Source organism: Danio rerio, chromosome 5 (genome assembly GCF_049306965.1).
Source record: "Danio rerio strain Tuebingen ecotype United States chromosome 5, GRCz12tu, whole genome shotgun sequence".
Taxonomy (NCBI): Eukaryota; Metazoa; Chordata; class Actinopteri; order Cypriniformes; family Danionidae; genus Danio; species Danio rerio.
The window spans coordinates 47034063-47046291 of record NC_133180.1 but is presented as its reverse complement, the minus strand read 5'-3'; the positions used below and the strand labels follow the sequence as shown (position 1 = coordinate 47046291).

At 35.5% G+C, this 12229-nt stretch overlaps 1 protein-coding gene across 2 annotated transcripts in view; it reads right to left on the bottom strand.

Moving 5' to 3' along the window:
- iqgap2 (IQ motif containing GTPase activating protein 2) overlaps positions 1–8362 on the bottom strand; it is a 116297-nt gene extending 107935 nt beyond the window's left edge. The window contains exon 1 of one of the 2 annotated variants that reach the window (XM_005165243.6): positions 8079–8362. In XM_005165243.6, coding sequence (XP_005165300.1) covers positions 8079–8160 — 82 coding nt within the window. In that variant the 5' untranslated portion in view covers positions 8161–8362. The remainder of the gene's footprint in view (positions 1–8078) is intronic. The other variant, NM_001128340.1, reaches the window with a different exon arrangement.
- Positions 8363–12229: the final 3867 nt, after the last annotated feature.

Sequence of the window (12229 nt, the reverse complement as noted above, 5' to 3'; positions counted from 1 at the left end):
ATTGAAACCCTCAATCGTTTTGGTCCAATTATCTGTGGTTCTGGAACCCAACCATCTTTAGATTTTAGAGAGAATGATGCACAAAAGGGAAGATAAAAGCGGCTTGTTGGTGTCAGAGGTCAAAGGAGAATGACCAGAATGTTTTGAGCTGTTTTAAAAGATAAGAATAACTCAAATAAGCTAAAACCGAGGTCTGCAGGACAGCATCTATGAGTCACAACATGTCAAACCTTGAAGCAGATGAGCTACAGCAGCAGAACAGCACACCAGAGAGACTCCTGACAGCTAAAAACAAGAAAAATGAATTTACAGTTCACACAGACTCACTAAAATAGGACAACGGAACACTATTAAGAAGTTGCCTGCATTAAATGCATGTTGTTTTCTGCTGTGACATTCAGACGATAGAGTCAGAATTTGGTGTTAACAATATGAAAAATGAATTTGTTTTTTTATCAACAACATTGTCTACAGTAGTAGCTTTTGAACTTTAATGCAGTTTCATAAGCATCAGAACAGTCATATATCTAAAGATCTGCTCTAGTTTAGCATGAAGCCGCGTTCACACTGCACTTTTCGCCCCATAGACTTCCATTCATATGCATTTGAATGTGACAGACTGGAAACGTAAGCTTGTGCGACAAGTTACGCAGTTTGCTGCATTGGAAAGTTCAAGCTTGGTGAACTCTAACCTTTGAAATCGCATAATGTGATGTGTCATGTGATAATGTGCATGAGACCAACTGAAGATTAAAACATGACCTCTCAGTACAGAAATTTAAAATATGGAGCAATCGCTCGCTTTTTGTAATGTCTAAACATCTTGTTTAATCCTGCCCCTTTTCGCAGCACCATACGACATAATTTAGCATGCTCAAACTCTAGTGTGACCGTGGCATAAGAGTTCTGTGAAGGTACAAGGAGGAGTAACAGCATTCAGTGTCTTATGTTTTATTTTATAATTAAATACTTTTTCGCTGTGCTCTGCCTTTTTTCCGATTGCTAGGGAGGCATCCAACCTTATTACACAATGCTTTATGGTTTTCTGCAGAGTTTAACCATATTAAGGTACATACATTGAATAATCTAATGTAAATTAACATTCTTTTCATTTTGTAAATAATTATTAGGGATGGTCCGATCAGGATTTTTGCAGCCGATACCAAGTACCGATACCTTGTCATGGTGATCGGCCAATACCAAGTACCGGTTCGGATCCTTCAAGCTTTATAATGCATACAGCACATTTTCCTTCTAAGTATGATACCTAAGTGGACATCTCTCCTTACCTAAGAGAATGAATAAAGGGTGCTGCATATAAATCTCTTTCAACCATTTAGGTATGAACATGTCATGGTCAGGGCTTATGACATAATAGATAACACAGATAAAAAGTAAATAGTAATAACAATTACTAACAATGCATTATGGAAACATTGCAAATGATGAGAGAAGAATTCAGCGTCTCAGTGAAGAAAAAGTTTGGAGTGCAAATTTGATGCATAAGAAGTTAAAATGCACACCTATAAATCCTTAACTTACTTCTTAAAAGAAAATAGGCTTATAAACTACTGTTTAATACAACAAGTAAATTACAAGAAGTTTTAATATTAAATATTATGTTAAATATAATTTTTAATAATTCATTTAATAATTCCAACCAGGTGTCGGCGCCAGTGGTGTAGTGGTTAGTTTGTCGACACATGCACTCTGGTGCTCGCGGCGACCTGCGGGTTTGATTCCGCCTCACGGTCATATGCTGATCCTTCCCCTCTCTCTGCTCCCCATGCTTTCCTGTCAATTCTCTATACTGTCCTATCAAAAATAAAGGTGAAAACCCCCAAAAAAATAATAATAATAATAAAAAATAAAAATAATAATAATAATAATTCCAACCAGGATTTGGAAGAATGTTGTCAAAACTTGCTTGTAAACGCATAAACATTTGCGATCGGTTCATGAGATCTGCCAGATCAGCGAGTACCAATCATTAAATGTGATTATCGGCCGATACTGTTCTCCAAAAGATTGATCGGAGTATCCCTAATAATCATATATAAAAAATCTTTAAGCCACAATTCAAAGATTTAATTTAGTGTGCTCAAATAGCTTAAATTTGCAAAACAAATGCACAAAATAAACTTTCATTCAAAGGTTAAAATTGGTAATAACTACACAATGTTCTAACTAATGTCTGGTCAACTATAATATCAACTTGCGGATTCGCACATTGTGATATCGATGCTGACAGGATACATTGCGCAGCCTTACTCATTTACCATCTCAACATCTGCATGTGGGACGTAGCTGGTCTTTTGACAAAACTGAAAGAAAAATTTGGTAATGTTCTTACGAGAGGGGCTTGGTCAAGGTTACACAGACCCAAAAAACCCAATCAGGGTGTGGACGTGTGCAGAAATTCCCTCGTTTTCTAAAGTCATAAACACAGAGTTTACAAACTATAACGGGCTCTGCTGTATTTTCATAAGTCTTTGTTTTCGAGTGTTGAATTGTCCAGGGTATTGTGGATGCCACGAATAACTGTAGCAAAATTATGTGTTGTAAAACAAAAAAGCAGTAAAGTAAACACAGCTTCGGTGTGGTGCACGTCTTCCCAGGCTGAGCGAGTGTGTGAGCATAAGAGGAGAGCCACGGATTAGGATAAGAGATGAGTATGTCAGTCAATAGATTTTCCTATATTTTTTATTCTGTAAATACAGTACTTAAATGCAGCATAGGACTGCTTATACCCAACAGAGCAGCAAAAAAAAGAAAGTTGTGGGTTTCCTCCTGGTGCTCCGCTTTACCCCACAGTCTAAAGACAAAGAAAAACTTGATAAAGTATTAGAGCCTACTGTACTATCCACTCTTCAAATAAATCTCACGATCAATCCCATTTTATCATGGCAACTACAATGAAGTGAACTAGTGTCTGTTGTCGTCCACATTGTTGATGAGATTTTGGAGGACATTTTCCCTGTCATCCTCTTCATTTTGAGGAAAAGCTGTTCCACAGGGCTCCTGAACACTTATATTGGCATGTACAGTGTTTTGAACAGTACTATAGTAAAGTACTTCAATTAATCTGTTGTGAAAATACAATAGTTTTAATTTAAACTAATTACTCAGTGCTGTAGTTTTTTTTTTTTTTTTACAATATAGGGTTGTTATTAATTATTCATACAATTCACCACACTTTAGTGAAGTAAAACTACACTTTTTATTTCATTTTATCAGTTCACTATTCTTAATACTACAGTTTGCTGAAGCATTCATTAACAACTTGTAAATAATACTAGCCTAAAAAATAGGCAGTATACCTAACACTTAAAACAATTAGAATTTATAAGAGAATTTACCTTAACCTGTAGGTAAACAGTGTAGCAATATAACAATATTAACATTCCTGGGATAACAATTGAAAAGAAGGATCTCTATAGAGCAAAAGCACGAAAAGAGGAGGAAACACAAGGCACAAATTGTAAGTCTACATCATCTGACGAAGCGAGAGCAGATCATTCGCACATGTGTTTACTTGGAGTGTTTTGAGAGCACGGGAGGAGTTTTGTCCATGAACAGAAGAAATTGGCGTGTTCGCTCGCTCGTATTACATGAATGTGCTCTCAACTTATAATACTGTGTTTACGGCATTTGTCAGTGAAATAACGCCATATGCACGTACGTCCATCTCGCGAATGTACTGTCTTCTGCCAATTTCATCTATTTGCTGCTTTTTTCTCTGCGTATTAGGGCTTAACGTTACTGCGAATCGGGCTGAGCCAATAGCCTCGGACCTCGAGGCCAGAGGCTGAAATCATTCCGCGTTCAAAGTTAAAAGGTCCAATAGCCAGAGGGAGATTAATGACAACACGCGCGTATCTTTACAAACCACGAACAGGAAATAGAACTTCTGTATTTTTTATTTGTTAATGTCTTGTGGGCGAAAAATGTGTTCTAACGCACGCGTTACTGACTAAAATATTACTGAAAATGTATTAGTAATGCCTTACACTACTGCAATACAGGAAAAAGCAAGATGTACTGTAATAGATTACTTTTGTAACATATTACTCCCAACACTGTGTGTGAATGTGAATGAAAGTGTACGGGTGTTTCCCAGTACAGGGTTTTTCGCTGTGGCAACCCCCTGATGAATAAAGTGATTAAGCTGGAGAAAAATGAATGAATGAAAATAAATTTGAAAAATTTGTTATGTATAATAATAATGAGTGCAATGTGTAATAACAAAGGAATGACACAAGCAGAAAGTGAATTACTGAAATTGTATTTAATAAATTGTACAAAAGGCTTTTATTTGGTGATGACAGATTCAAGATCTCTGCTCTTTCATTTTTATTTACTATTGAATTCAGGTCATGTAATATTACTCTATATCGTGAAAAAAATCTTATGTTGCACACGTAAATTTTTGAGTATAGTCAATAGCCAATTTAACACGCATATGACATGTTTTGTGATCCAGGGTCACATATTCGTTTACAATGACGAGAGGCAGGGTTGCTTTCTAACATACTGAGAGATTTTAGCTGCTGTCTGGGCTTTCCATGCCTTTTTACAACTCCCTTTCTTCATGTGTTCAATAGTTCATTTTATTACACATATCTTAATTTCTAACTAGCGTAGTTTACATTGTAAATTGTATTTATAGATTAGTTGTTACCAACATCTGGGGGAATTTCAATTCGACAGCACTTTTGGAAACATATTTTCTGAGAAAAATGGTGACACGTTCAACCAAGAGCATAGATTCGCTCTTGACATTGGTGGAGACATAAATCCCTATAGGACATGTATTGCACAAATTGTTTTGCGCCTTTAAAACATGAATAAAGTACTTATTAATATAAATTAAACACTTAAACATACAAATAATAATTAATGAATCAAGTGCTATGCTGCAAAAGTCAATTTACATGATTTTACTGCAACCTGGCTTTGAGGAGGTATGAATGTAGAGAAATTTAGAGAGGTGTGTGACACAGTTGAAATGTTTTATCCTGATTGTTGTTTTTTAGAATCATGGAGACCAAAATCGAAACTGAATTTCCATTAATTGCACAGACTTGGTTAATAGTACTATAGCAAACTTGACTTTAACCCTTATTGCACAAATAGATTACTAAGGGTTGATAGAGCATTATTTTATTTTGAAGTTGATTAAATTATTGGTAGGGACATTTCAGCAAGTGGTGGATATTGGTGAGGACACGTCCCTTCCATCCATGTCAATTCTACGCCCTTGCGTTCAACACTTATATTACCAACACAGGCTCATTCTGAAAACATAGTCCCATGGACATTTCTGGAGACTGCAAATTATGTAGCCAGAGGTACGTATGGCTGGCTGCATTTCATTTTTTTAAACGAACGCTACGGGGCGGTATGATGCCGTTCCTTTTGCTGCTTACTAGCTAACCGCATACCTACGTTAGGAGGGCTTTCCTGCCCCAACTAGTATGTCCAGTTAGCTCGTCCTATACGTAGGTGGACTTAATATGCAGATAGATAATGACGACGATCGAGTTCGAGTTCGGGGAAGAGCGGTTTCAGAAATCAGGTAAGACAAAAACAGAATCCAAAAAATAAAATGAACGAGTGAACAACAGGGTGAGAATGTGGTAAAATCTGAAAATATGGAAAAAATCAGGCGAGGGCTTTTCTTTTTATGGATGGCATTTGTAAACCATCAGTTGGGTTTAGGGGAAGTAAGTGGGCAGGCGGGTCAATCGGTAAAATTGTTTGGGTTTAGGGAAAAAGGAGGGTGGGTCATTCGATTGGCCGGTCGCCCAGTCAATCATTTAGTCAGTCGACAGCGATTTCTGGTGGGTTTATGCGAGAACACACATTTGAGATACGAAAAAGCACACACAGTGGCCTTTCGCAGATTTGCGAAAAACAAAAACAGCAAAAAATACGTAACTCCCTGGACGTATTTCGCAGTCTTCAAAAACTTTCACAGGACTACGTTTTCAGAATAAACCTGGATTGCATATTATCCAGTGTATGTTCTTAAACATGTTTGGTGTTGCAAAAAAGCCCTGCTTTCTCAGAAAACAAATCAAACCATAAAAGCCAATCCATATTTATGCGATGAGTGCATGTGGATGATCCAGCATAGCCTTTGCCATAGCCTGACACAAAAAAAGCACCTCTCAAACAATTTTTCTCAAACAATGAGGCCAATAGTAGAAATAGCTGAGGGTGTTGAGTCCCACAGAGGACCCCCATATGGATAATTTTGTTTGTGTTTATTTTATGATTAAAGTTGTTGGACGAGACGTTTGTTGGTTCCTGTCTCTTTCTTCCATGAATTAGTGTGTTTAAGAGCTACTTATACACTAGCATCCCACACATTATCTGGAGCAAATATTTCTAAAAAGCGCAAAACAACAGCAAACAAATTAAAGTCAGTTGACCATATAAATCCAACTGACTACTAGCATTTCAGAAGTGTTATTGCCAGAGCAGCCCAGACAAATTGCAGAAATATAAATGCTTGCAATGCTGTGGGCTACTTGCAAGGTGCAGTATGCATAATGTGGTACCGCGTTGACTTGACACAGCGGTATCAATCAGGCTTTACCAGGCATTGGTGTATCGCAACACCCCTAAACATCCTATTTAAATCAGCAGAATGAAACCAGCAGCCTTGTCAGCAGTAGGAATGTGATCTTGGTGCCAGTGAGTGTTGACATGAGTTAAGCAAACTTCGTTTAAAGAGTCAACCGAAAGGTATCTTAGTCTAGATTTGATATGGTGGAGTTAATCTAAAACTAGCAGGTTCTGACACACAACCAACAGAGCAGTACAGATCAAATGTGTGTTATGCAAACAGCATCCTAAACATTCTTTATTGTTCTAGATGTGCACAAAAAGACACGGTGTCTCACAAGCGTGGCGAAATGTGTGCGTTTAAAAAAACGTACAAAGATAAACTCCTGAATCAGAATTCCTCACATATCTAAACTGTACTGTCAGGTGATTTTACAAAGGCCAGAGGTAATGTTTAACTGGAGAAACTCACATGGAGCTTCTCTTTGCTCAGGCCATAGCATGAGATCTAATGCCAGGGATACACAAACACCTTTCTGAGGCAACAAAATATCAGGCTGCGTCAGAGAAACACTGGGGAGCAGGTTGATGACAGAAGAAAATAGCTAAGCATGTTTGTAAGTCATTTAAGAATTTCACAGAAGTTTGCATGTGAAGTTTGCAAAATGGGAAGTTGGCTTGAAAGAAATATAACAAGCAACTGAGTTTAAAATAAACCGACAATCATATACACATTTTTTTTTTGTCCTCAGTTTTTACACTTCTCTATTAATTCAGTCTTTCAGTAACACTACTAACAGGGTCAGAAGAATGTCTGATTCTGATTGGCTGATGAACCTTCTAAGGCAGGTCTTGACCACATTTCAGCTCCATACACTGAATGACTTCAGATATTTGACAGTTCCAACAGTCAAAAACATATATATACACACAGGAGCTGAGCAAAAAACTGATGTCTTTGACACAACATTTTGTAACTGTATGGTAGCCTATTTAAGTGGAATAACTGACTACAGTCAATGAATTAATGCAAAATAATGCACACTGAGGCATACTCTACCACCACTTTGGGTGTCCATTATTTTCTGATCATTCAATGTCCTCAGTTATTTCTCACTTGGTTTATAAAAGTGACTCAACTTAGCACATGATAATCATGTATCTGCCTATCAGTGATTAGCTTGAATAAATATTTAATTTCCAGAGCCTTGAAAAACTGTTACTATACACACAGACACACATAAACATCAGATTAGACACATCGTTTAAACAACAGATTAGACAAAAAGAGATCCTAAGACAACAACTGCACCTTTTGTTTATGAATTAAATATTTGGGTACCCACTTCATTGATCATAGTTAGATTAGCACACTTTTGCCATTCTCTTTCTGTTCGACTGTCATCCCACTACTTCTCATTCAGAATCAATCCTCATTCAGCTTCGAAATGTGTGAGTATAATAGGCGTTTAATATCTGCCATGAAGCGAAGTAGCTGTACTTACATCCATATCGCGGTCTGAGAGAGTTTGCTCCGTCTTCATGGTACATCCTGCTTCCTCTGAAACTCTGCTGAGGCTTCACCATAAACTGCGCGCGGACTTTTTGACTCTCGCTGCAAGATTCTTTCTCAAAAGAGTAAATCAGAAGTTGATCTTTCTGTCATAGCACTGGCCCCCCAGTAAAGCGCCGAACCCATTTACAATGAAGCGCTGTCGGTAACTGCGTGTCTTCATTCGTCTGTCAAACCTGGTGAAACCCCCTGTGAGCTCGAGCTGAAACTGACACTGAATGACTCGGACGCGGCTCCACCTGCTGGCGCGGGACAAATCTCCTCAATTCAACCCAATGAGGGACCTGACCTGCGGAAGAGCAGCTGAGGGACATTTACGAGTCCTGGGAGATTTGTTTTCGCTTCGTTTTCACCAGTTTACAAAATAACTGTGTTGTTACAAAACAAAACTGTTTGCTTGTTTCTTTGTTTGTTTGGTTGTTCGGTCGGTTGTTTGTTTAAACTCGTGTTCAGTGGTTTTTAGTTTTTTTAATAGACCTACTATGGAACATATCCAATTTTTGTATTTATATTTTGAAAACATGTTATAGCCTATTCTTACTTTTCTAGTCAGCGTTTCATTGTTTTTTTATCATCATCATCATCATCATCATCATCATCATCATCATCATCATCATCATCATCATCATTATTATTATTATTATTATTATTATTATTATTATTATTATTATTAGCCTATTGTTACTATTGCTATTATAATAATAATAATAATAATTATTATTATTATTATTATTATTATTATTGTGATGATGATGATCATGATTATTATTATTATTATTATTATTATTATTATTATTATTATTATTATTATTTTAACCATTATAATGTATTTTGTTTTTGTTTTTTCATTGCCATATTATATTTGGTTAATGAATATATTTTTATTTATTCATGTTTTACATTTATTTTTATTGATATTATCTATTTATTGATTATATCTATTGATATTATAAAGTCTGGACAAAGTTGTTCTTTGTAATCATGTTTTAGAATTATGATAACATTATTATTTTAATACATTTTGCAATTGTTTTTTACCTTTTGTGCTATAATGTTATATATGCAAGAAATGCTTGATATCCAGCCTATTTTAATGCAGTGTTGACATTTTAATGGCTTCTGTTTTAAATAAATATCAGTATTCAGGACCCAGTTTAATATACTGATAGATGGTAATCTCTGGTTTTTATTAGAAAATAGCTTAAAAAATTACTTTTGAAAGCTAAGGACCATAAAATGTTCATCTGATAGGATGAGATGCAGCAATGTTAAAGATTAGCACCAATGTGAATATGCCGATTCTTAAACTTTAAAGTCTCTTTGAAATAATTATTCAATAATGTTTGAATAATATTTATTCAGTTGTACCTTTTCCTCCAGTAAAATAGACTCTTGTCTACACATGTTAAAGTAATAGTTTAAAAATTTTGTCACAATTCCCTCACCCATTCACTTGCTCCAAATCTGAGTATCTTTCTTCTGTTGAACACAAAAGAGGATCTTTTAAAGTAAGCTGGAAACCATATTTGTTCTGTCTTCTGTGGAAGATAATGTTTACAGGTTTTTAGCTTTCTTGATAATATCATCTTTAGACACACTCTTAGAAATAAAGGTACGGGGAGCTGTCACTGGGGCAGTACCTTTTTAAACAATACATATTTGTGCCCAAAGAGTCCACATGGTACCTAAAAGGTACATATTAATACCAAAATGTACCTAAAAAGTGTCTTTATGGACCCTTCAGGTACAAATATGAACCTTTTGAAATACTACACCAGTAAAGATTTAACTACCTAGTGTTAAAATAAACACTATCCCTGAGAGCTTATATGGGGAAACATGATAAAACTGTTGAATTACCACTTTGGGATAACACTCAGACAGTTAACTAGCAAACTCCTACAGTGTAAAATAATAACACCACAATGAATGATCAGAACAACAGTTAACAAATGGGTTAAAAGTGGTCAATTAAGAAATGAAGTCAGTGTTCAGTATTTAATAATAAAATGGGGTAGTTATAATATGCCATCTCAACTCACGCTCATGCAATAATCATGTGCTGCAATTAATATATATATATATATATATATATATATATATATATATATATATATATATATATATATATATATATATATATATATATACAGTTGAAGTCAGAATTATTAGCCCCCTTTTGATTTTTTTTTTCTATTTCCCAAATGATTTTTAACAGAGCAATGAAATGTTCACAGTATGTCTAATAATATTTTTTCTTCAGGAGAAAGTCTTATTTGTTTTATTTCGACAAGAATAAAAGCAGTTTTTAATTTTTTAAAACCCATTTTTGGGACAAAATTATTTGCCCCATTAAGCTAATTGTTTTTTTTTCCGATAATCTTCAGAGCAAACCATCGTTATACAATAACTTGCCTAATTACCCTAACCTGCCTAGTTCACCTTATTAACCTAGTGAAGCCTTTTAATGTCACTTTAAGCTGTATAGAAGTGTCTTAAAAAATATCAAGTAAAATAGTTACTGTCGTCATGGCAAAGATAAAATAAATTAGTTAATGGAAATAAGTTTTTAAAACTATTATGCTTAGAAATGTGCTGAAACAATCTTCCCTTCGATAAACAGAAATGGGGGGGGGGGGGATAAAAATGGGGGGCTAATAATTCTGACTTCAACTATTTATATTCTTGCTGTCACGATTACCAGCGATCATATCCCATAAGATCGCTGGTTTGCACTAACTATAACCATGGACTACAAATCCGCCATTTATGGACTACATATTCATACATGCACTTCGCCCAGACACACATTCCTCATCTAAACTGATTACATTCACACCACCTGAGGAGTGTCAGAGACTGATTGCACACACTATTTAAGCCACACACTCAGCCATTCAGTTTGCCGAGTCTTGTTCACTATAAGTAACACTACAACTCGCTTCCCAGTCTTGTTATCCTGTGTACCGACCTTAGCCTTGTTAGCATCTTTTGTCTGCCGCCTGCTTTTTGACCTTTTGCCTGTTATTGATTACGATTCTGGACTGCCTTCTCAGACCCGTTTGTACCTGTATCGACCATTGCTTGCCTGACGACGAATAAACCTGCATTGTGGATCTTACCTCAGTTGTGTGTGTCACTCCCCGGGGTTACAGTTGCAGAATGGTTATGGCAGTTATCATACCATCAGTAGCCTATGGTAAGGATATTAGTCAAGTTATTAAATAATAACACCCTTTATACAGTATTTGTACTCTGTATTTTTTATCTAATCTTTAATCTATACTGTTCGATGTAATTTAATAAAAATATTATATTCTGTATTATACAATATTAAAATTAATTTTCTTTTGTTAATGCTGAATTATCACACGCACGCACACAAGCAATTGTTTTTTTTTTCTATTTTAAACCAAAAACAACTAGTCTTTGTAAACTTTCTCTTTGAATATTGTATATTTTTATAAATACTGGCAGAATTAAAGACTCTTTCACATCCAAAACAAATAAATTTAGTGCCATTTGGACTGACCATCGTGAAAACGTTGACCGGTAACTAAATTCCGCTTACCAAAAGGAGACATATTTAAAGTTTAGCCGTTTTTTATTTTTTAAATGCCGAAGTTATTGCTATAAAAGTTTAGATGTAATAAATACACCAACACCATACAACAAACCCCGCTGAGACATTTGACTCCCCTACGGCAAATGTCTTATTTTTTAATAAAAAAAAAAAAAAAGATTTTTTGTTATTCTTCCCATTACCAATAATCCAGAGTTGCAATCCATAAATACAACTTATCAGTTATACTGATAAATAAATTGTACAGTTCAAAAAGTAATAAGGAAACTTGGGACCAAAAACGTTTCGAGTAACTCCAACTAAAAAATACATTAAGAATTGTGTCCGGTTCCATTTTACAAGGGTCTCCAGCAGATGTCAGTGCTGTACAACGTTTAAAAAGCCGGAGAGGAACGCAATGTCAAAATTACAGAAGCAAGCGTGTTAAAGACAGAAACGCATAAAGTTGGTTAACACCCCAACTAGAACGCTAGGAAAAAAAAGTTCTTTTTTAATCAATT